Here is a 24,585-nt window from a genome sequence, read left to right as displayed (position 1 = left end):
TAACCCAAAATTATTATTTTCCGTCAATAATCCTTTAATTTCTATTCTCGAGGCTTAATTGGCTAATTTACACTTTCGCCCTTAAACTTCTCAAAAGTTGCAATTTAACCCAAACGCATCCGCGTCCAAATTTCAAAAGGTCTCCGATTGACCCGAAACTTTTACCACATATACTATAAAATATTTCGCGGGCTTTGGCAAAATAATATCCCTTCGGATCTTATATGGTTAAATTACCATTTTAGTCCCTGTACTTTATTTTGCGACTTTCTTAACATTTTTTCTTTTCTAATTCCAATTCTAACTTTAGAATTGGAATATAATATTAAATTCCTCGCAATAATCTTTTTCAAAACCGTCCTGCTAAAATTTTATACTTATCTTAATTTCTCGGAAATCCTTCCGATATCGCTACTCCGGCGATGCAACACTGGACACGTGATCCAATTAAATACTTAAATATTTTGGGGCATTACAGATAACATCTATGATAATGTATGATAAAATAGTGTTTGATTATCATGTCGTTATCATAACACTGGAGTATGATAATTAGATGATAATAAATTATGATAAGGTTATGATAACTAGATGATAACGTACTTGAAAATAGAATAACAAAAAGATTCATGACACCGGTATGATAACCAGATAATAATAAAATAATAAAGTTATGATAATAGTATGATAATATGATACCTATATGTAAAAAAATTACAGAAAAATTATGATAATGAGATGATAATATAAAGATAATATTATGATAATATGATACCTGTATGAAAAAAAATTACAAAACATTATGATAGCGAGATGATAATGTGATGATAATAGTATGATAATATGACCTTATTATACTTCATTATCATACTATTTTCTTCACATTATCATCTCGTTATCATAATTTTTATGTAATTTTTTTCATATAGGTATCATATTATCATACTGTTATCATAATTTTATTATTATGTTGTTGTCATAACATTATCATTTAGATACAATAATACATTATCATCTTGATATCATATGATTATATTATGATAACGAGATGATAATACAGTGATAACAACACGATAATCAATTTTTTTGTAGAAAATCATTCTTAATGCAGTGTTATGATAACAACGTGATAATACAGTGATGATACTCATATGATAATCAGAGATTTTTTTTATATTTTTTTTTCTGCAGTGTTATGATAATCATATGATAATCAGATGCTGTTTTTTTTGCAGAAAATCGTTTTTTGTGCAGAAAATAGTTTTTTGTGCAGAAAATCGTTTTTTCATCATAATATCATTTTTTCATGCAGATTTTTAGATTTAAAATTGAAAAAAATTCAAGAGTAATTTATTTATATTTGAATGTTAAAAAATCGCAATAATCACCATGAATTAAAGAAAAAATAAATTATGAATGAATAATGTAGCGACGGTGAAGCAATGAAGAAACGGCGGCGAATCGATGAAGGAACGGCGAAGAAAGAAAAATGGAGAAGAAAAAAAGAAATAAAGAAGAAGAAGAAGAAATTTGACGAAGAAAAAAAACACAGGGGAAGAAGAAGAAGAAGAAAAAGAAGAGGAAAGAGGAGAGAAAGAAAAAGAGAGGGAAATGTAAAAATATGACAACTGTTACATGAGTTACTTAGAGTAAAAAATTAATAGAAAGTAGGTATAATTATAATATAAACATGTTTTAGAGTAAAAAAATAAAAGCATTAGACTTTTGAGGTATTTTCTCTATCTTTTCTTTATTGAGATAGGAAATCAAATTATTTTAAAAAATAGAGTATTATCCTAATCTTCCCTAAAATTAATTTATTAAATAAATTCAAGTCCGTTCATAAAAAAACTAAATTTTATTAATAAAAAAAACAGCTGCAATTATTTTATTTTTATCTATAGAAAACTTTGAAAACAATAAGCATAAGACATTACAAATGATGAAGCAACATTCTCCCAAGATATCATGCCAAATGAAGTAATCATCATTGCCATGATAAACACTGTTATCAAAAAGCTATACATGGTTGGATAATGGGATAATTTGTTTCAAACGTAAAGCACACACTAATATATATAGAACAATATTTTCTTTATATTTAACGTTAAACCATCTACAAACTCGAGTCTCGACAGACTCGCATCCTTCCAGTCAGGGTTGCACGATTGCATCCGATATATCAACAGAAAACAGCAGCTTGCTAATTTGATTCATTTTCTTGTGGTCTAGATTCAGCCGCGGCAGATTCAGCTTGTGAGGATTGTTGGTCGGCGGAGGCGATCTGCTGGATAGGTTTCTTGAACTGTACCAAGATCATCGTCATGTTGTCGCAACCTTCGCCCCCAGCTGTTGACGGCGCCAAACACCTATCGAGTACTCTCTCACATACTACGGAGAGTTTGCTTTCCTATATTTTTCCAATTTAGTAACAATCATTTATCAGGATCGATGATTTAGACTAGTTAGCAAATATTATTGCTCCCACACCCACACACACTATGCTAATTACACATCTGCCGGAAGTTGATTACGAGTTCAAACTTGTTGAAAAACAAATTAAAAGTGGAAATGGAGAAAATAGAACCAGTAAAAACCGAACATGTCAACATGTACTTACTGTCTTGAATTGCTCATGAATGAAATCTACTAACTGCTGGCTTGACAAACAGTCCCTGAAATTATTAAAAGTAAACTTAAATTATTCAAGAAAGTTTTAGCATTCAGTTCAATTGGGTGCTCAAGTTCATCAGCAAAATATACAGAGATTAACATTATAGCATTAGATGCATACCATATTCCATCACATGCTAACACCATGAATTCATCATCGTCACAAAGCTCAACCTAGTTAAGGGAATAGAAAAGAAATTAAAGAGTGAAACATAATATATAAACAACAAAAAATTCCATGCATTTTAACAAGCAGATACCGAAGAAAAAATAGAAAATATTTAGGTGCATCCAGAAATGCATATCCTAAAACACTAGATTGAAATGGATAATGCACAAGATCCATGATCCATCTAATTGCAGATTGCATAAAAAAATGCCCGTACTGTGTTAATATCTGGATTGGCTGTTACAATTTGCTTTTCAGCAGGCAAAAATTTGTTCTGCTTGAATTCCATGTCACCTGCATTGCACAGAAAAAATATGAAAAGATGCTAACGCTTAAGTTCTCATAGTTGTGCTTATTGGTAGAAACTAGAAACCATTTCCATAGGAAATCCAGACACCAATTGAAGAATCCTACTCATGAAATTAAGAGATCAGCAGGCACTAATGTATGGGCAAGACATTAAAACCCAAAACTTTAAAATCTAACAATGAAGAAAATGAGCGGTGTGCTAAGAAATTATAAAGAAAAGTTAAATACCTATTGCCCTTGCAAGATTTAAACTCCCGTTCACCCGTCCTGCATGTATGAAACCACCGGCCTTTAGAATCCTGTCTCTCTCAGCTTCAAGATCAGGTTTGTGATCTCTAGACAGATTATATGCCTACAAGAAAGAAATCATAGTAAAATCAATGGAATAAAATTTGTTGGAAAATGTAGCTTCACGGATTCCAGAGAAGAAAGAATAGGAACCGGATCTATGTCCACATTAACGTATACTGCAGCCAGCTGCACATCTTACAACTGGATGAACAGCTAATTGGGCATGCATGGAAAGAGTTCCAAGCTACTAACTACTGCACAGGAGGAGTGCCATCTTTTTCAAGCAATCTCGAGAAGACCAAATTGTTTCCTGGAAACAGAAAAATACCTGACCCTTTCTAGATATGACACATCTAGAATCTCCAGCATTCGATACCACGAGTTGGCTGTTCCTAATAATTGCAACACAAGCTGTGCACCCAGAAGTTGGCCCAGGGAAATCAGAGTGGGGGCCCTGTTGACCAAAATCAGAGAAAATGACAGTAAGTAATCCATGAATTATGATTGAAAGAATGTTACAAGCTCTGCAACCACGAGAATAAGCTAATTACTTAATTTATACAAGTACCTCTTCGAAAGCCCAATCATCAGGTTGATCATTACTATCACTACTACCCCTTGGAGACCATATCAGCCCTTCTATCATACCAGTAAACTTGTTTATTTTGTCACCCAAAACAGCCAATTCACGCCATCCTCTTTGCCCACGCATCATCTCATCCATTCTGAAAGAAACAATGAGATTATGAGCATTTCCGATGCATTATTTTAAATGGCTTACACCATCCTTTCTACCTTCAATAGATTTTGAATAAGCAGAGATAACAAATGATATATAAATCCTAAAATCTACATGATGCCACATTGATGAAAATCGTTAAAGTTTCCAAGCTAACGAATTTAACACCATGTACAAAAGAAATTACATAATCAAAATTTTATAAAAAAATATTATGATTATATGATATTGTCGATATCAAGAAAGAAAACTAGTTTCCTTTTACAATCATGACCTAATGTCCCATTTAAACAGAAAGACGAGGAGAATTCAGAAAAAAGAGAGTAAATAGGAGGATCCTTCACTAAATTAATGAAGCAAAGCAACCTGAAAAAAGCTTTCTGCAGAGAAGTTCCAATATCTCCAGCTAAATATGTTTCACTCTTGAGAACCTGCTGATGAAGAAACTTAGCACAGAACTTTGCAACTACTTTACCTACAGGCCACCAAAACATCGTTAGCAGTCTTAAAATGGAACAATTACTAGGTGAAAGCACACTATTTTATGTCATACACAAATTCCTAAACCTTTGAATTCTTACCTCCATGGCCATCATAAACACCAAAGAATGAAGTGGTAGCATCCAGATCAGGGAGCGCAGCATGCTAAGCAAGAATAGAAAAACAATAACAATGAACTTGACATAATTATCTAGTTAATGAAGAAAATGAACTGAAATGCTTCAAGTAATTTAACATTTCCTAAAGTTTCAATTACTATCTCTAGATCAGACAATCAGCATGCACAAGAGGAACACACACGAACTATAAATGAAGAGCCATAGCCCTACACATATCAAAGACGATCGAAAGATTTATTCCTCTCCTATCTCACTTAAAGGGACAAATGAGAACAGCATATGAAACTTTATCACAGTCCTCATATTATATCATAACAAAGATTCCACATAGTATCATCACTATAACAATGAATCAAATGCATATTCTAAGCTACACAACATGAAAATTTAGCACCAAATTTTCCAGGACTTGGACTTAAATGTTAATTGCATACAGATCGACAATATGTTGAATTAATTACTCACAGCATCTTCCATTGTAGCCCGCCAACCTTGCATGGATGACAGACCAAATCTGAGCTTATCATTCTCACCATCCTCAGAAAACTTATCTGTTTTCGGAGTGCTCAAGTATATACCCATCTCTATCTGAAAACACATAATAAATGACAAACAAAAATCAAAAACCAAACGAAAAAGAATCCATCCAACAACTTCAGTAGCTAGCTACATATTACCACAACACTTAATAGCTCTTGATTATACATATGTGCGTGTGTTTGTGCGTAAGACGAACTAAATAATCGACACAATCATATACATAAGAAATGCATAAAGAATTTAGGATCATATAGTTACACTGTACAATAACTATCAATCAAGATCTAAGTCTAACATCAATTGATTCAAGTCAATATAAGAAACCAAAAAACACAAGATGAAATGCAATTCTTACATAACTTAATATTGAGATCAGACAACAAACTTAAACAAAACAACATATGCATCCAAAAGATAAACAGTTCAAACAAACTCAAGTAAAGCAAATACAATAATTGAACCCAAAAATTAAAAACATCAAATTTCCAAGAAAAAACCTTTGTAAGAAATTAATCAATAAGAGCAATACCAAAGTCAACTTGAAATCAAATTATCCGATCAACAAAGAAAATTCAGCAATCACTTTACCTGCCCAACTGGTTACTGGGCCCTTAGAAAAAAAGTTTAAGGATCAGAATTGAAGCACTAAAATTGAAAAAGATTAAAACTTGGAACTGAATTTGATTTCCACTAAGAAACTAAGGAAGACCCATTATAGAAACAGATGAATCAGATAAGAACAGAAAAGGACACACATTAAAAAACGTAATAAAGGGAATTTAAAAATAATAAATAATAAAAAAGATGGAAACTTTGTGGATGAAGAATGATACTTTTCAACTCTGGTGATTGTTGGAGGACTTAATTGACATGTTTTTTACAAAGTTTTCATTTTTGGTTTTTAACTTTTTCTCTGTACAATTTCTTGCTTGCTATTGTCGCTTGCTGATAAATTGAAGGTTAGACTGATTTGGTTTTACTTTGACATTTTGAGTAGTTTTCCTTTTTTTGTATGTCAGCAAAAGAATTAGAGAAAGATTATTAAGGTAGATTTGGTATTTAATTAAATGTCTCATTAAAATTGGATGTCTCTTTTTATTTACTTAATTTAAACAAACACATTAATACATTTTTTTAGTTTTAGAATTTAAATCCAATCTAATCTATTATTTGAGGAATTTGCATTTGGACTGTCTTCTATTTTTCCAAACTCTTTTAAAAACAATTTTTTTTGTTGGAAGAGATTTATGAGGTCTTTTGAATAGGTTCTCAATTATGAGATGACATTTCTAAATTTTTCACATTCAAAACACCTTACCAACTCAACTCCCATGCGCTTTGAAATTCACTCTTTTAAATCTGTTATTGTACCTCAACTGTTTTTAAACATTAATTTAGTAATATGGTTATTATGTTGTTATTCATGTGTCGTTATTCATGTGCCGTTTCCAACGGTGGAATTATAATTTTTTAGCCCGCATTCAACTTTTAAGTCAACTTTTTTTTTTGAAATTTTTCTGCATTAAGGGTGGGAGAAGAAGATTTTTCCGGTTAACCGGAAAATCATCTTCTCTCCGCCCATAATATTATTAATCGTAGATCTACTTTTTTTATTTTAATAAGTCTTCTTTTAAGGTGTTTGTTTAAATTTTATTTTGATTGAATGTTGTTGTAGATCTAAGAGTTGGAAGATAACTTATGGATCCATGTTGAAGATGAGGTCTGAAAAGTTTGAAACTACAAGAATCAAGCGGTTTCAAGATCTTATTTTCAGTTTGATTCATTTATGTTTTGGGTAACCTTTTGATGGTTGAAAAAGCCCTAATCGATGACTGTATTAATAGTTCTCATCATTAATTTAGAATAGTTCTTTCAATATGTTGAAGAACCATTCATCTATATAATTTTCATTCTCATCAATGAAAGTTTTAGTCTTTGATAAAAAAAAACAAATTTTATACATTTTATTAATAAAATGTCGTTTTGATAATTGAAAAGGAGAGATATTTATGGAAGAAACAGAACAAACAGCTTAATAAATTTTTATCAAACACTTATATAATTTAGAATATAGCTTCTTTTTTTTTGAAATATAGCTCATTGGTTAGTTACATATTTATCATATACACGAATATAAATCATAATCCTAGTTGTCATTATGATTGTCTGTCTCTGTTTTATGGGTGTTGAAAATTTAATATTGCAACAACAAAAAATGGCACCTACCTTCCATTTCCTCCAACTAGAGTGACTTACAAGAAAGAAGACAAGTTATGCAAGTTAGGTCAAAATGTAGGACCTTCTTCCTACTTTATTCTCATCTTTCATGAATATTTTTAGTAACTTTAAATTTGGCAGTTTGCTAAACAATATACTAATAATATCCCTTTCAAGATTAACTATTATAAATTGCTTTCAGTGAGAGGATAAGATCTACTTCTTCAATTGCAGCCACAACAACTTTTGTTTAATATATTACTCCTTTCCAAATTGATAAAAATAATGAAAACAATATAAAAATTTAATTATTAATTTATCTAAATAAAAATAGTTAATTTATAAAAATTATACTATAATTATTCTTATTTAACTAAATAGTGAATTTTTTTTATTTTTATAAGGCAATTTTAATGCATTTTACCATAACTGATAAGAATATGTATGACATTTAATCATTTTAAATAATAATTGAATATTTTAAAAGAATCAAACAGCGATTATCAATTTAGGACGGAACTATAAACCTATATTGTTATTGATAAGGCTTTCAGAATTTATTTAAGTATTTTGTTTTCAACAATGATTTTGATGTTTATGATTAAAAATACAAGAGGATATCTCAGGACAAGTATTGTAAAAATCTGTGGGTTAAAAGAATTTGATGACGAGAAGAAGTATCTCTCAAGAAAATGATAAGTAATTACCACTAAATCAATTGCATATCTACATAATAATATTAATTAATTGACCAACTAAATAATAAATATTATATGTGGCTTGGCATTTGCCAGGTTGTCAGGCTAGCTCTACAGAGTGGTATGTTTAGTCTTGATGAAATCTTTCTCACCAAACTGCCACATAAGTAGAATTGGAGACCATATCAAATCTGTCGGTAAATGATGGGACGGATTTGCAAACAGAATCTTGCCGACCAAAATAAAACGTCGCCAAAAACCGTCGGAACAGTTGGCTGGAAATGTACTGCCAATAATTGAGCAATGGTATTATTGACGGAATCCTCTGCCGGCGTGACGCTAAATCATGTCGGTAAAAGTGGCACTAAAAAGGCGCTACTATTTAGCGGTGGATTCCCGATTTGTCCATCGAGAATCACCAATGCTTAAATCCGTCTCTAAAATAAACTTTCTTAAAAAGCCACCAACATTACATTACACCACATGCCATAGTATGAATGAAAAAATCTAAATCTTATGCGATGAACTAGATTCACATCAGAATTTTCCGTGGAATATACGGGCACCAACCCACCATGAAATGGCTTATAAGGCCAAGCATATGCAGCTAAATGTTACAGTGTGGCAGCTGAATCACTTTTGCTCATTTCTCCAGCCAAGAACTTCTGAAACTTTCCACTCACTTCAATGAAACTATATCCAGCAGTTTTAACAATGCCTGTACTGTTCATCATTTCTCTCCATCTCTTTGCTTCTTCCCAATTACCACATGATGCATACAAATTAGAAAACATCATCAACTCACCATCACTAACATATGAACCTCTACAAGAAACAAGCTTTACCACCTTCTCTCCAATTGTAAGATTCTGATGAACTATACAGGCACTAAGCAGAGCACCCAGGACGGATTCTCCGGGTTCAAATGGCATAGCCTCAACAATCTGAAATGCATGATCAAGGTGACCACTTCTACCAAGCAGATCAACTATGCAACCATAATGCTCTAATTTGGGTGACAATCCAAATTCTTTTTGCATGGAATCAAACAATTGACAGCCCTTTTGCACCAAACCTGAATGGCTACAAGCATTAAGTAGGCCAATGAATGTAATATCATCAGGTTGTATTCTTATATGACTGTTTCTCATTTTGCTAAAGATTTTAAGAGCAGCATAGCCATAACCATGAAGTGCAAGTGCAGAGATTATAGCATTCCAGCAATAAATATCTTTATCTTGGGATTTATAAAATACCTGTAAAGCCTGCTCTATGCTTCCACATTTAGCATACATGTCTATCAAAGCTGTTGTCACATGCGCACTTGATACCAGCGCGTTGTCAATAGCGTATTTATGGATTTTAGTTCCTGTTTTCAACGATCCTAAACGTGCACATGCAGATAAAACAATAGTCACAGTTAAATAATCAGGTATACAGTTTGTGTTCTTCATTTCTTCAAACAAATCAATAACCATACCGAAAAGTTCACTTTGTAAACATCCTGTTATAATTGTGTTCCATGTAATAGTATTCTTCATCGACATTTCTCCGAAAAGTTCAAGTCCCTTCTCTATATCTCCAGCTTTAACATATGCTGAAATCATCGAGTTCCAAGAAACAATATCCCTAGCTACCATCTGATCAAATATACCCCTAGCCAGCAATGCATCTCCACTACTTGAATACCCCGAAATCATAATATTGAAAGACGAAAGGTCCTTTAAAGGCATTACATCAAACATATTTGCAGCACAATCCATTTCAGAATTCGAAGCATACGCATCCAACATAGAATTCCAAGTGACCAAATCTCTCACAGGCATTACGTCGAACACTTTAAAAGCTTCACCAACGCAATGAAGATTTCCATACATATTAACCAGAGCAGTTTGAACAAACACATGATCATTAAAACCCATCTTTATAGTTTGTCCATGAAGAGCAAACCCAATTGGAGATGAACCAATTCTCCAAGCAGCTTTGAGTAAAACAGGAAATGTATAATTATCAGCAAAAAAACCAAGTTCTTGAATTTTCAAGTAGGTTAAAATAGCTTGTTCTGCATCACCCATGTCCATTTTTTTCTTGATTATCTCATTCCATTTCCTAACTTCTGGGTACGGTAAGAAACTGTTGCTGGCTAAAATTGGCATTTCAATGCTTCAAAAGTTGAGTTCTTTTTTGTTTGTCTTGTTCTTGGTTATACACATTACTGTTTGAATACCAGTAACAAAACATGACACATTACACATAAGTTCTAGAGCAGATTCTTTAAGGATAAGGTGTAGGCTAAAGGACATAGGAAATGTCAATTATTTCAAAGCTGGGGCCTCAATAGAGCAGAAAATTCCAATGTTCCTACATCACAAATTCACAATTCAAGAACTAATGTAATATTGAGAAGACTCTGTATGTAGGCATTTGTTTGTTTGTATGTGTGAATGTCAATATAACACAGCAAAAAATATATTTTGGATAAGATGCCACAAAATCTTCAAGTTTACAAGTCTCACATTATAGGTTGGTTCAAGAAAATGTTCTAAATAGGTGATTAATGGCACTGGCCGTATTAAATTTTTTAAATTGAATAATTTTTTTTATCATACACTACCATTATAGAGGACCATGTGGAGCATTAGCATCCACTAAATCTTTGATTTATATAGTAAAAGTCTCGGACTTTTTTCAGTACGCGTAAAGTTTAAAGTTTTGTTCTTTGCAACTCAAGAAATCAAACCAAACACTAACCAAAAAGACCCAGTTGATATCATGGCTTCTGTGCCATTCTCTTTAAATTTCTGTTCACCTTTAACCCATTTAAAAAGTAATCCCAATTCTGTTTATTTGTCTCCTTCCATGGCTATCTTTGTTCCATCAATTAAATCTTCACTTGGGTCCTCTAAATCTGGTTTTTTGCAACATGGGTTCTCTATGCAATTGCCAAATTCTTCTGGGTTTCTCTCAAAGATTCGATCTTTTGGCGTTTCTGCAAGAGCAGCTACTGAGAAATCTATTCATGATTACACTGTGAAAGTATGTCTTTAACTAACAGTTATATAGGATCTTTTCCAGTTTCAACAGTTGTAATTGTTTTAAATTTTTGCATTTGATGAAGTGTTTGATTTGAAGCAGATTTTAGCATTTTAATATCAAAATATTCTTTGTTAATTCTGTTTTGATACATTCCAATGTATAATTGTAGTATATACAGACAGTCCATATATAATTGTAGTATTTGTTTTTGGTAATTTTATGGCATGGTCTGTCTGAAAGAGTGGAAAATCTTGTCCTTGAAACCTATGAGCTTGACAGAGAATGTATGGAAGCATCTACTCTTAAGTAGTACAGACATTCGATGAACGTTTTCTATTTCGGAAACATGTCGGAAATTTGGCGTTAGTGTAGGAAACCTTAAAATACACTGTTTCGCGTGTCCATGTCCAAATGTCCCATTTCCCCTTATCCGTCATGTAAATGATCATGTTATGCTTAGAACTTGTTAATTACTAGAATTCGAGTAATCATTGCTTTCATAAAAAAAATCTCAATAATACGTAGCGTGAAGATTAACTTTTTTTAACTTAACTGACTTCAGGATATTGATGGAAAAGATGTTTCTCTCAGCAAATTCAAGGGAAAAGTTGTATTGATTGTCAATGTTGCTTCAAAATGGTACCCTTTTCTTTATGAACACTCGTTCTCTTTGCCATTTTGCTTGTTTTTATTCTCTTGATGGTTGAAACCTTATTCAAAATTTTGTTCTGCATTGTAGTGGCTTGACTTCCTCAAATTATACAGAATTGTCTCACATATATGAGAAGTACAAGACTCAAGGTAAAGCTAAATTTCTTGAAACTGTGTATTTTTCTTTGCAGTGGTTTTCTTTAAGGCAAGGGAAGTTTGGTTCATTGTGTTCACATAATGCCCTTTTCATTTCTTTAATAGTCTCCATGAGCACCGCTGTCACCAGTGTAAGACGGGAACAGAAACGTCAAAGAAGAAATGCCGAAATGAAAAATTCCAAAACGACATTTTTTAACTAATAATAGATTTTAATTTTAAATATAGAGTTTTGAAGTTTCAAAAGTGTTTCCAAAATGGAAATAAAACAATGAAATGTAGGACTATGAGTAATTTTTGAGCAAGTATGAACCGAGTCGCACAACTAATACATATAAACAGGGCAGGGGGCGGGGCGTTTAGGTTGGTTATTCATGTTCAGACATTTCATATTTTGCTAAAGCTGTCAACTTTCTGTTTCTCACTGTTTAAGTTGATTAATATAAATTTTGTTGTGTGATTTGAACATCAGGATTTGAAATTCTAGCTTTCCCTTGTAATCAATTCGGAGGGCAAGAGCCTGGATCAAATCCTGAGATTAAACAATTTGCATGTACCAGGTACAAAGCAGAATTCCCAATATTCGATAAGGTATGTGATGAAATTCTCACCCTCCTGACGCAAGGGGTAATGCCGAGATGATTAAGTCTAATATTGGTGGTATTGCTAAACAGGTGGACGTGAATGGACCAAATACAGCTCCAGTTTATCAATTTCTCAAGTCAAGTGCTGGGGGATTTCTTGGTGACCTTATCAAGTGGAATTTTGAGAAGTTCTTGGTGGACAAAAATGGCAAAGTTGTTGAGCGATATCCACCGACGACGTCGCCTTTCCAAATAGAGGTATAATTCTTGTCATGACCCACTTTCATGAATCGTGACCGGCGCTAGGGTATGGGTATGGTTGTACCAAAACCCGTAGCTAGCTTTGCGGATAACCAATTTATAACATTTAAAACAATGTACCTGCATAAAACCACATGCTCGGGGACAATCGAGACTTCAGCCTAGTCTAGCAGTACATAAAGCAATATATATATTTAAAGTACACTTATCTCAGAATAATCTCCAACGGTATGGAAATATAATATAAATATCATAAACACTGTAATCATGCCAAAAGCGATAAAGTAATAGTTGGACCAATCCAACAAACAATAGACAAAACTATAAACGTAAGACTAAGACATGAATAATATGAAACTACTACTGCGGTCTAAGAGTTTAAAATAGTTCGACACTTTATTTCTGAAATAAATAAAGAACCTCCGAGAATGAAGAAACGGAGATCGACCAAATGCTCAAATCACAAACCTGGAAAATTTGGGAAAACAACGGGGTCAGACTTACTGAGTAGAGTTTATATAACCATTTATATTTATTAAGTTAAAAACCTTTAAAACGTTTAATAAAACATTTTCATTATGGATTATCAATGAAACCCTAATCCACAATTCTAAATCCATTGCCGTGTCGGCGAGACGTATCTCAATAACCGATCCCCGACTATCACTTAATAAATAGTGAGCCCAGGAGACGTATCTTCCACCGGTGCCCTCACTAAGGTAGACGTATCTCAAACCTACCTCAATACCATAATCATTACCGGTGCGCACGCAGTCCCGATGATGCCCATCGAGTAGCACGTTCCAAATCAAATCCACAATGCCGAAAACAGTTTAAAAGCTGTTTATACATATATATATACAAAATATAATAATTGCTTAATAAAGAGGTAAATAGAGATATAAACTCACTGCTTGCTATTCCACGTGAAACTGACAAACAATCTAACTCTGGTTCGCCTCTTAAGTACGAACAGTCGACGGTCTAAATAAAATATTAAAATCATAATTAAAATAGACCCTAACTCTAGAGAGTACTAGACACCACATAGGACTAGCACAAATGACAAATCAATGTAAAGCCAAGTCAGAGTAACACGATACTCAAATAATAATAAAGCCATAAACAATCACGTCTATTAAGTTCCCACATTTAAAACCCATTTAGAAAATATAATTTCAATAAAATATTATATAATAAATCAATTTAAATTGCAAATAGTGGGTTAGCCGAGTTACCGATAACTACCAAGCTATCTCACATGTCGGGTGACCCAAGTCTAACCCGACCCAAAATATTTTGTTAAAAAAAATATAAACCAGAGTTTATAATTTCCAAAAATAACTTTGATAAAATAACTATATTTATATCCAATTATAAATCATAGTTTATAATTACAGAAACAATTTTGATAAAATAATAATCAAAATTCAAAACGGAATACAATATTTTAAAACCCAAGTAACCAATAACTACTAACAATTTACTTAATTAAAATAAATTAAGATGTTAAAAATTAAAACGTCCAATTGACACGTCTAGTCAATAAATTCCAAAATTTAATAATTACCCGAGTAATTATAAATTATTGGTTAAAAATATTATTATCATTTTTCGTTTATAATAAACAAAATAAACAAAATAAATGGTTTAAATTTTAAACGGACTATCATTATTTTAGATTTAAAATAATGTTGACAATTTATAAATCGAAACGTAATCTGAAGTTAAAATCAAAATCAAATAACAATAGTTAGAATGTGAATAAGTAGTAATTAACTTAAAGGACTAAATTGATTAAAACAATATAAAACAAGGGTCAAATGAGGTAAAGCAATAAGAATGCATGACTTGTTAGGACAAAAACCATCACTTCCAATTCAAACCACTAACCCGCCAACACTTTCAAACAACCAAAATACCAATACACAGAACCATACTTCCAAAGCCAAAAACTTAAAAAAATAAAAAATAAAAATAAAGAGCAGCAACATATGAACCAAGCAACCAAATTATTTGAGATTAACATCCCCTCCATCATCCTGACCCATAACCATTCAATTCACTCATTTAGTTTTTGAATATAACATCCAGTAACCAATCAACCAACTTCGTCACAAGAACATATCCGACTTCGATAATCACAGGGACATCGTTATGAACTCTCAAATCAACAAAACCATCTCAATTCTCAATTAAATAAGTAACAGTATATATTAAATTAACTTTTATAATGAACAACAAACCCATGGCAGAGCACAAGAAAGACAACAGTACACAAACATTCAAGAACAGTGAAGCGTACGACAGTCAAAACAGAAATATTTACGTACCATTTTACGAAAACAAAGTGTAGATTTGTAGAGGATTGAGTCCACTATCACTTGGACAAGACGGATTTCAATTTAACGCTAAAATGAAAGAGAACGATCCAAATTACGGAAGTGCCGATAATAAGCAAAACTGAAAATCAAGAACAAAAGCTTACCGAATTCTGGATAATTTTGATGGATGAATTGAGAAGCGTTTTCAGAGAATTCAAGAGGGATGTGACGGCTAGAGTTTAGGTTTAAGAGTGGAAAAGAATTAGGGTAAGAATCATATATAATAGGGAAAGAAAATAGTTGCAGGTCACGATGTATATTAGGAAGAAAAAACATATAATCTTCAAGTATAAAATCTGCACACATTTTGCATGGTCAAACTCAACATTTTCATGGGCCAAATATATGCAACATGGGCTTTAGGTCAAATATTGTATTTTCTTATTATTCATATCTTCTATTATTATTATTATTATTATTACACAACAAAAACGGCGGAACGTAAAAACAAATATGGGGTATTACAATTCTTCTCTGATTTTCAATTTCTCGACATCTATATTGTACAGAAATAGGAATGCTAAAACGGAAAGTACTAAAACAGAAAACGGCGAAGCAACACTTTTTACAAGAATATGTCATAAATATAAATGTTTCAGAGTTTTAGAGGTGTTTCAGAAGTATTTCTGAAAACATAAATGAAATATTGAAACATAAGACTCAACAAGTTTCCGTGCGATATAAGGTAGAATCAGGCATATGCTATGCATTGCAAGAAATATGAGCGTTTTTAGCCTTCTAAACAAGCTTTGAATTCAAAATAAACTTCATATCTTGTTCATATTTATTTTCTTGTAACAGAAGGACATTCAGAAGCTCATAGCAGCATAAATGCAGCTGAGCTCTGTTGCTGCATTGGTTGAATAAGAAAGAAAAGAATACGACTAAATGTAAATTTGTACAAGCATCACAGCTACACTGATATCCCTGTACTAGGGTTCTTTTGTATGTACTTTAAACCTTTTTTTTTGTTGAATCTTTGGTAAGAGTCTAAGAGATAAATATGAGAAATTTTAATTTTTGCGTATTATATACGTTCATCATCGTACCAAATGCTTGATTTACTATAGCATTATCTTGGGTGTGTTCCTGCGATGGTGTGGCTTATGGAGACGAAAACGAACATACTGAAATAACAAATGAAAAATTGGTGAACTATAAATTTAGAGTTTTAGCTTTTTTGAAATGATTTTAGAAACCAGAACAAAATGTGAAAACATAAGAGATTTGAGAAGTTCCTGTGCAACATAGATGTGAGACTCTTACGGCTATTGGTGATTGTTAATGTAAATGTATGCTATAGAATGGAAATGTAAAAAGTGTATTATTTTGGAGGCAGAGGATGTGAAAATTAATATTTATTTATATGTATATTTATATGTATCTTGCTGTATGACTCGTGTTTGAATTTTATATAAAATTTGATTATTAATAATGTTAATATTTTGATTACTTGTATTTTGTATTTAAACCAACACAATCTATTTAAAATTCATATATACGAATTTCCGTCGTGATTAAATCATTAGAAAGTAAAAAAAAACAATTGTTAAAATAAAATAAAAAAATCCAAATAAAGATCACACTTATTTTATTTTTAGCCAGAAAAATGATGCATACGCCAAGAGGGTGTCAACCTAGTTGAGGTGTTCGGGTGCGTTTCCTAATTTTTCGACTATAATATTTTACGGAAAAAATGATTAAATTTAAAATAAATATAAAGGGATGATTTTATATGTAGTTAAGTAAATAATTTTGATTTACAATAGTGATATTCTTTTTACTATAAATAATACTAATACGTAAACCTAACAATAGTAAAAAAATAATTCTTAATCAAATATAATGTTTAATATTTTTTTTTTATTAAAGGCTAAAATTTCATTGAATGCAATGTGAGAAAGACATAAATGAACAACAACTCAACAATTTTGAATGACACATTTCAAAATAGAATGATGACTACTGCAAAGGCATTCATCGTCAAGGGCTTTTCTAGCCATCAAATGAGCCACCCAATTATATTTAGAGAAAAATTGACAATTGCACAACTTAAGTCAAAATAATCAGATAATTACGCTCAAGATTTTCCATTTTGATAATTAGTCTTCTCTTCTTTATTCTTGTAAAAGCAACTTTCAAAAATTAGATAAATACGATTTGAGCTGATTAAGGGAACAGTCAGCTCATTATCTAAGATTCTCCTAAAATTGCTTTCATTTAATTGAACGAAAATCTTACCTAATTTGCAAAATCTTTGAATCCATGAAATCAAAGATATTCGGTTCTTCAAAAAAGAGAGATTACATAGAATTGAATAAAAAAATAGAGAGAAAACAGAATTAATCAAATGATTTAAACTATTCGGAGATTCAAATCATGAAGAAGGAAGCTAATCGGATCGAATAAACTTAAATTAGATAAGTTTATAATTGATATTGAAATTTATTGTATAACAAAAGTTGTGATCAACGATGAAATTGTATTAAATTATATAAAATTGAACAATGAAATTCAAATATGTTTTTAGAATTATTAATTTTTTTTATTGATGAACACTGTCAAATATTGAGGTTAACCAATAATATATTGTATGTACTGATTAGAAATAGGTTATGATTGATACTAGTTTGTCTAATATGGGTATGAGTTGTATAATAACTGTGTGCAGGTGATTTTGGAATTATTAATACTATTTTTATTGATGAACACTGTCAAATTGTGAGATTAACCAACGGTATACTTTAAGTAATGAGTAGAGATAGGTTATGATGGATTCTAATTTGTTTAATATGGGTATGAGATGTATAATAAACGTTTGCAAATGTTTTTATGTAGGAATGACGACAGTGAAAGTTAACCAATAGTATACTAATTATTGTCTAACTATATACTTGACATGTTATACCATCAGTAACCTTAATATATAGTGTAGAAGATGGTGGTGACACTATGACAGCGAAATTAAAAGAGAAGGATTGCACTTGTGGAAGGTTTCAAATCGATGAAATCCCGTGCCCACACGTCATTGCAATTTTCACCAAGCTTTCATTTAGATCCATATCAATATTGTTCTCAAATTTTCACTAAAGAAAATTTTCTGAAAGTTTATGAGACAATTGTTTATCCCGTGCCTAGTAAAAGTGAATGGGATGTGCTTATTGAAGTTGAAAGTATTGAAGTTACACCTCCTATCGTGAAGATACCAGCGGCGCGGCGAAAAAAATAAGAATAAAAGGATATTTGGAGGGAAAGGAAAAAACAAATGCAGCCGATGTAAACAAAGGGGACGCAACAAGAAGACTTGTCAGGGCAATATGGAAGTAGGAATATATCTGTTAGAAAGCATTATTACATTTTTTTAGTTAACAGTGGATCATTACTTGGTATATCCTTAGTTGCACTTTTATGATTTTTACATTTGTTCTTATTCACAATGTTTTGACATTAAAAATAAAAAAAGACAAATTTAGAAATAAATGAATGAAGTTTGTATTATCTAGAAGATAATTAATGTGAGATGTGTATTTGACAAGTTTGTTTTCATAAGAACGTATAATTTGTTATCCAATCGGTAACTAAAGGTTAACCAATAAAAGACCAAGTATGTTTTGATGTAATTATATGTTGTTAGTCTACCAATATAGAACAAAATATATACCTAATAGCATAACACCATATCCAGAAAGTAATATGACTAAAACACCATATCCAGAAAGCAATATGGTTTAGTATGCCAACTAGTATCTAAATGTAAGACAACTGGCACTCATAATATATAACATGAATTAGTCTGCCAAATATTATCCAAATGTAATATTGCTAATAAATCACTTACATAACAAGAACTGATATCATAAAATTCAAAGTACACAATATTCTAAGATATGTTGAGGAATTTTATTCGGTCTCCCGAACTTCAGTTTCGGTTTTGGTTCAACCTCCTCCTTGTTGTCCAAGTTCTTTTCAAGCTTCATTTGTTCATATCGATACAAGAGGCAACCAAGACGTTCACGATGCAATATTACTAATAAAGTACTAACATCATGCCCATCATTTTGAAAATGCTCCAAAATTGGTGGAGCAGATTCATAATCATCTGTATGTCTCTCCACAGCGTCATCGGCCCCGTCATCAGATTTCTTGAATAGCATACTTGAGTAGCTTTTGAGGATGAAACATCTTCTGGAACATCCTCCTAAACAAACATAGAAAATGAATTAAAAAACACATGAAACTTTAATACTTTATTTATGGTTAACCATCTAGTAACCAATTGGTAGCACATATTAGTTAAATAATGGTTGACCATATATTAACTAATGTTTAACCATATAGTAACTAATGGTTACATAATTTTAACTAGGCTTATCCCCTTAAAAACCCCTCACCTTTTACCCCCAATTCATTTGTACCCTCACGTTGTAAAACCACCAAATATACCCAAATTACAACCTTTCACTTTCAATTGTACCCTCAAGCATTAAATTGATCTCTTTTCACTTGAAAAAATAGGTTTATTTTTGTTTTAAATAGAATATTAAGTCATATTTTAAAATATATGTTAAAATTTAAAGTATTGATTTGAACATTTTTCAAGTGAAAAGAGGTCAATTTAATGCTTGAGGGTACAATTGAAAGTGAAAGGTCGTGATTTGGGTATATTTGGTGGTTTTACAACGTGAGGGTGCAAACGAATTGGGGGTAAAAGGTGGGGGGATTTTAAGGGGATAAGCCTTTTAACTAATACGTACTTAACACATATGAAAAATACAAGTGTACTTAAGATTCAAAGGTTTACTGTCACATGAGCGCGATGATCATTCACACTCACAACACTCTTCAACTCAGATAAGACACTTAACACTTCAATAAATTGCTTCTCAACATAGGACTTGAATAAAGAGAACTCGCTATACATCTTTTTAATCTTTCCATTCAAATTGGAAACCCCATGCCCAACATGAGCTGATATCTCGGAGACCACTTTATGTTTTCCTTTCAAGAACAGAGCATCTAACACAATGATGACCTCTCTTTCTCGGTTGGCTTTAAGTTGCGCAATTTCAGCTGCATATTCAAACCGTTAGTGTATGTTTTAATAAGCCACTAGAAAAACAGTGGACTACTGGTTAACCATATAGTAACCGAAGGTTAACCAACAAATGAAGTGATGGTTAACCACATAGTAACTAATATTAATAGCTAACATTTAATTAACTCATTTAAAAAAATAACTATTACTATAAATACAATTAATAAAATTATCTACATACATCTTCTATAGATTGGTGGAAAAAATTACGGGTCAAGAACGCACGATTTCTTCTAATAGTAATTGTCCACCTCAAGATACGAGGGATAGCTTCGCCAGAAGAACTTCCCAAAATATCATTTGCAGCCGGGCAACACTTAAAAAACCATGTTTGAAATGCCAAAGGAAACCCGTCATATCGGACTTGAATAGGAGGTACACTAATCTTAACAAGAAAATGATCTGAAGATTGTATGAAATAATCCCAATCCTACATACAAATCATTTTAATAGCAAAAACTAGTAAATACACAATCAAAGTGATTAACTAAAAGAAACAATTAACAACGACATAAGTTATTTTTCAGTTATTACTGAAACAAACCAAACACTAATTAAAACGAATCAAACACATACAACAAAAAACTATAAATTCCTTGTAAAAGTTATAAAACCATATAAGAAAATGTTGCAACAATTTAAAATACCTTTCTAAGCAAAACAACATATGAAACAGGCATATCCGTCTTCTTGGGAGGGATTACGAAATTCTCGAAGTCACTGTCGTCATCTTCATGAGCAGCCTTTCGACGATTCTTCATTGTCTCCGAAATTGCAGCAAAACCAATTTTTCTTTTGATAGAACTCAGATTAGATATCGATTTCTTCATTTTTTTGTGGGGGGGATTTTGGGAGGCTGACCTAGTTGAAATCATTATGAATTCGAACTATGAAAAACTACTGAAATGGAAAATTTAAAAAAATGGAAACCAGAGATTGAATGGAGAAAAGGAAGGCGAGAATCTCGCAACAATCACGACATGCAACCTCTGAGATTATGGAACCGTATTTTTCTTATTTTGAAAGTATAAAAATTGAAATTGAAAAAGTTAAAAATCGAATATGGAGAGATGAAATGGCAATTCTCAAGTTTCAAACTTAGAGCCGTAATCCTCTAATTAATTTGGGCTAAGCCCGTAATCCCTCTAAAAAAGTCTTATATTTATAAATCATAAACTGAAATCTAATTTCCGGAAATTGGAAACTAGATTTATATAACTAATTCGGCATCTCTGTCAATAACAGAGGAGAAACTAGCAGTATCGGTACTATTCAAAATTAGATCATGTGAATACCTTCTCTATCGATATCCGAAGCGTCAAAAAATATTACAATCGGTACAACTACATCAATATAGAGCTCCAACCAAGATAATGTTATCTCTAAAATCACTAATAACAAAATCCAACCAGATAAAATAAAGCCATTAAAAAACTATTAGAAAGAATAATGAAGTAAAATAATAACACATAAAATAAAATACTATAGAAAAAGAAAAATTTAATCTAATTTTAATTGGCATATAATTTTATATATCTGTCTTTGATGTTAAATAGCTTCATAGTCCATCAAAAATTCAAAATAATTTTAAATACATAAACTTTATTTTTTAGAGCATCTATAATGATCTTCAAAATTTATATAAAAATATAAATGTAAAATAATGTTTCAATAGAATTTTTATTTTTAAAATAAAATAAAAAATCAGTTTTGACTCTTCAAATTTAGCGAATCAAAACAATTAAATGTCTAACATTTATGAGATATATTAAGAAGTAAATAGAAATCATTGCAAATAATAATGATAACTCTCAAGTTTTGTGGAAGAGGATTGGCACAAAACGGCGACGTTTTAGTTATCTGAAATGGGTAATTACTGCAGGTCCTGAACAGAGTCAATTCTTTGTTTCTGCTTCCTCTGCGTGTGAAGCTTAAGCAAAGAATCCCACTCTCTCATGGTATTTCCTAATCTTCTTCTTCTTCTTTTGATTAGTGTTATGTCCGTATTTTCTTGGTCTTGAATATATTCGATAAACGCTTTGTTTCCAATCCAGGATTTTCTGTTTTCTGCCCGCAAAACTAGGGTTTTCTTTATTTCACTGAACATATTTTTTTTTGATTTCTGATAACATATAGGTTGATAAATCTTTTAATCTTTTGAAATTGTTTGATTGATTGCATTATTTCTTATGTTTATGTTGTTAGTAATCTGAATATTTTATTTGTATTTGTTGTATAGGCTAATAGGCACACCATAGTTCTGATGCAGACCTCCCATAGTAGATCAACTAGAACATTCATGGATTATGATTCAATTAGTCAAGCTATGGATGGTATGTAGTTCAAACTTATTTATTTTTTCATTCATCAGCTTTCGTTTTCCGTATTTTGATGACCTACTAAAGCTCTTACTTAATTTGAGATTAGTGAAAACCGTTTTGGTATTATTGAATTTGTAATAATCTCCGCGTTGAGTAAAGAAATGTGTAATGCTGGGTGTTGATTATATTCTTATTGTCGATTTAAGATTTTCGTTAGCTTTGGTTTTACGCTGTTATGGTAGCATGCAATTTAGGATGTTTTTCATCTAGTCGCGTGTGTTGGACAGTTTGATAATTTTTTAGTTAGATGGTTTATTTTATCTTGTGAAAAGAGAAGGTGAGCTTTCGTATGACGTAACTGAAACTGATTAGTTTGCTATGTTTATTTGCTGTTTTCTTACTCATTTATTGCATTTTTGTCACTTATACTGTGAGTTTCTGTACAGGTATTTGTGGACTATACGAACGCAAGCTTAAGGAACTAAATCCAGCCATAAGAAATATCACCTATGATATTGCAGATCTCTACAATTTTATTGATGGTCTCGCTGACTTGAGTGCTTTAGTGTATGCCCCCCCCCCCCCCCCCCCCCCCCCCCCTCTCTCTGTGTAGCGCATAAATTCTAACTATGAATGATTATGAGACATCCGAAAGTGATAAAAATGGTGCTATTTAGGAAAAAGAAATGGATTGTATTATTTACCAATATGTGGCCTGGTGATCTCTTTGAGAGATTGGCCTTATGAGATTCAAATTTGAATGTGATTCATCCGAGTTTTTTGCATCTCTTAATACTAATTGGGTGATATATCTTAATTTTGGAGATATAAGCCCGAAGCTGTTTGCTTTATGCCTTTGCCGGCATAGTCAGTGGCGGAATCATGATTTCTTTTCAGCCTGGGCTAAATGATATGCGACCATCTAGTCCACATTTGACAGCAGCCCAAATTAAATCTCCCTTTAGCCTTGACTTTACCACAAACCTTACCTCTTTGATTTGAAAATTTCAGACGGCAGCCCGAGCTAGAGCCTACCAAGCATGTGCATAATTCCGCCCTGGAGCATAGTTGCTCATGTGTTAATGACTTTGGGGAATAACTGATGTTTGATGTTTGTTTTGGTTTTGCAGTTATGAGCACTCAATTCAGGGATATCTACCATATGATAGACAATGGATCAAACAGCGGACATTTCAACACTTAAAGAAACTGGCACAGACTAAATGAAATGCATGCCGATGGTAGTGCTTGAAGTTCGACGGAAGTGGAAGGGAATAGATATAAACTCATGATTTGAAGCGGGGTTTGGCTATTGATCTGAATGTTGTTTAATGTGGTATACTTAGTACTACCCTCTCTCACTTCTATGTGCCTATATCATTAGTTATAGTGGCAGTTCTTTGCTTAAATTAGTATGTGAAGTGATCGGTGTATTTTTTGTCGAGGAGGGGTAATTGCACCGTGCTGCATTTATACTGTGTATGATGATAGCTTGTTAAACTAGTGTATGAAGTTTCATTCTAGGCATCTTCTTATATGTTATACTGCAGTTGTGAACTTCCAGGTATCGTGATCTGAGGTTTTGATCAACCCGAGCCCGCCTGTAAGCCCGCAAAATTCTGGAATTGTAAAGGCAAAATCTAAAGAAGATTTTTAACAGAACTTCTTTTTACATTTGACTCCTTCATATCGAACAGCGTGGGAGTCCAAGTCTTCAACACTATAGTTTCAGCTTATGTTTTAGTCAATTCAAACAATGTATTGGCCATCTCCTCTAACGACTTGATTATAATTATGGATGTCGGTTCTGTTTGAACCGAGGATTAAAAAGTTTCAAATTG

The 24,585-nt window shown here is 32.0% G+C and overlaps 4 protein-coding genes across 8 annotated transcripts; 2 read left to right on the top strand and 2 right to left on the bottom strand.

Moving 5' to 3' along the window:
* Positions 1-1,940: 1,940 nt before the first annotated feature.
* LOC126669176 (probable protein phosphatase 2C 60) lies at positions 1,941-6,323 on the bottom strand. 4 transcript variants are annotated; one of them, XM_050362565.2, is made up of 11 exons: positions 6,175-6,323; positions 5,267-5,389; positions 4,763-4,826; positions 4,548-4,656; positions 4,011-4,167; positions 3,771-3,896; positions 3,380-3,503; positions 3,060-3,136; positions 2,795-2,847; positions 2,621-2,675; positions 1,941-2,410 (listed from the first exon to the last, which is right to left on the bottom strand). In XM_050362565.2, the coding sequence occupies exons 2-11, from the start codon at positions 5,381-5,383 to the stop codon at positions 2,204-2,206; spliced, it is 1,089 nt and encodes a 362-aa protein (XP_050218522.1). In that variant the 5' UTR covers positions 5,384-5,389; positions 6,175-6,323; the 3' UTR covers positions 1,941-2,203. The 4 variants fall into 4 exon arrangements, with proteins under 4 accessions (XP_050218522.1, XP_050218524.1, XP_050218523.1 ...); XM_050362567.2 differs by lacking the exon at positions 6,175-6,323 and adding an exon at positions 5,871-6,110; XM_050362566.2 differs by lacking the exon at positions 6,175-6,323 and adding an exon at positions 5,930-6,109.
* A 1,919-nt stretch (positions 6,324-8,242) lies between these two features.
* LOC126668880 (pentatricopeptide repeat-containing protein At3g29230-like) lies at positions 8,243-10,708 on the bottom strand. Of its 2 annotated transcripts, XM_050362097.2 has the most exons (2): positions 9,737-10,708; positions 8,243-9,640 (listed from the first exon to the last, which is right to left on the bottom strand). In XM_050362097.2, the coding sequence occupies exons 1-2, from the start codon at positions 10,410-10,412 to the stop codon at positions 8,871-8,873; spliced, it is 1,446 nt and encodes a 481-aa protein (XP_050218054.1). In that variant the 5' UTR covers positions 10,413-10,708; the 3' UTR covers positions 8,243-8,870. The 2 variants fall into 2 exon arrangements, with proteins under 2 accessions (XP_050218054.1, XP_050218053.1); XM_050362096.2 differs by having other exon boundaries at positions 8,243-10,708.
* Positions 10,709-10,872: 164 nt separating this feature from the next.
* On the top strand, positions 10,873-16,358 carry LOC126668882 (phospholipid hydroperoxide glutathione peroxidase 1, chloroplastic). Its single transcript, XM_050362098.2, has 6 exons — positions 10,873-11,292; positions 11,855-11,931; positions 12,032-12,093; positions 12,572-12,690; positions 12,774-12,941; positions 16,130-16,358. The coding sequence occupies exons 1-6, from the start codon at positions 11,029-11,031 to the stop codon at positions 16,157-16,159; spliced, it is 720 nt and encodes a 239-aa protein (XP_050218055.1). The 5' UTR covers positions 10,873-11,028; the 3' UTR covers positions 16,160-16,358.
* A 5,872-nt stretch (positions 16,359-22,230) lies between these two features.
* LOC126670690 (enhancer of rudimentary homolog) lies at positions 22,231-24,271 on the top strand. Its single transcript, XM_050364502.2, has 4 exons — positions 22,231-22,381; positions 22,663-22,756; positions 23,191-23,311; positions 23,875-24,271. Exons 1-4 carry the CDS (start codon positions 22,379-22,381, stop codon positions 23,969-23,971), a joined length of 315 nt encoding a protein of 104 aa, XP_050220459.1. The 5' UTR covers positions 22,231-22,378; the 3' UTR covers positions 23,972-24,271.
* Positions 24,272-24,585: the final 314 nt, after the last annotated feature.

This window comes from Mercurialis annua, linkage group LG2 (genome assembly GCF_937616625.2).
Source record: "Mercurialis annua linkage group LG2, ddMerAnnu1.2, whole genome shotgun sequence".
NCBI lineage: Eukaryota > Viridiplantae > Streptophyta > Magnoliopsida > Malpighiales > Euphorbiaceae > Mercurialis > Mercurialis annua.
Note: the sequence above shows the minus strand (reverse complement) of the source record. Positions and strands in the feature narration are given on the sequence as shown.

Bases quoted from the DNA above. Each gene is read 5' to 3' on its own strand.
- LOC126669176 (XM_050362564.2), bottom strand. From the start codon at position 5,508: ATGTATAATCAAGAGCTATTAAGTGTTGTG. The intron at 4,168-4,547 runs GTTGCTTTGCTT...TGTTTCTTTCAG, and splicing joins CTGCAGAAAGCTTTTTTCAG to AATGGATGAGATGATGCGTG. The intron at 3,504-3,770 runs GTATTTTTCTGT...TCTTTCTTGTAG, and splicing joins TCATATCTAGAAAGGGTCAG to GCATATAATCTGTCTAGAGA.
- LOC126668880 (XM_050362096.2), bottom strand. From the start codon at position 10,412: ATGCCAATTTTAGCCAGCAACAGTTTCTTACCGTACCCAGAAGTTAGG.
- LOC126668882 (XM_050362098.2), top strand. From the start codon at position 11,029: ATGGCTTCTGTGCCATTCTCTTTAAATTTCTGTTCACCTTTAACCCAT. The intron at 11,932-12,031 runs GTACCCTTTTCT...TCTGCATTGTAG, and splicing joins GTCAATGTTGCTTCAAAATG to TGGCTTGACTTCCTCAAATT. The intron at 12,942-16,129 runs GTATAATTCTTG...TTCTTGTAACAG, and splicing joins CGTCGCCTTTCCAAATAGAG to AAGGACATTCAGAAGCTCAT.
- LOC126670690 (XM_050364502.2), top strand. The intron at 22,757-23,190 runs GTATGTAGTTCA...GTTTCTGTACAG, and splicing joins AATTAGTCAAGCTATGGATG to GTATTTGTGGACTATACGAA. The intron at 23,312-23,874 runs GTATGCCCCCCC...TTGGTTTTGCAG, and splicing joins GCTGACTTGAGTGCTTTAGT to TTATGAGCACTCAATTCAGG.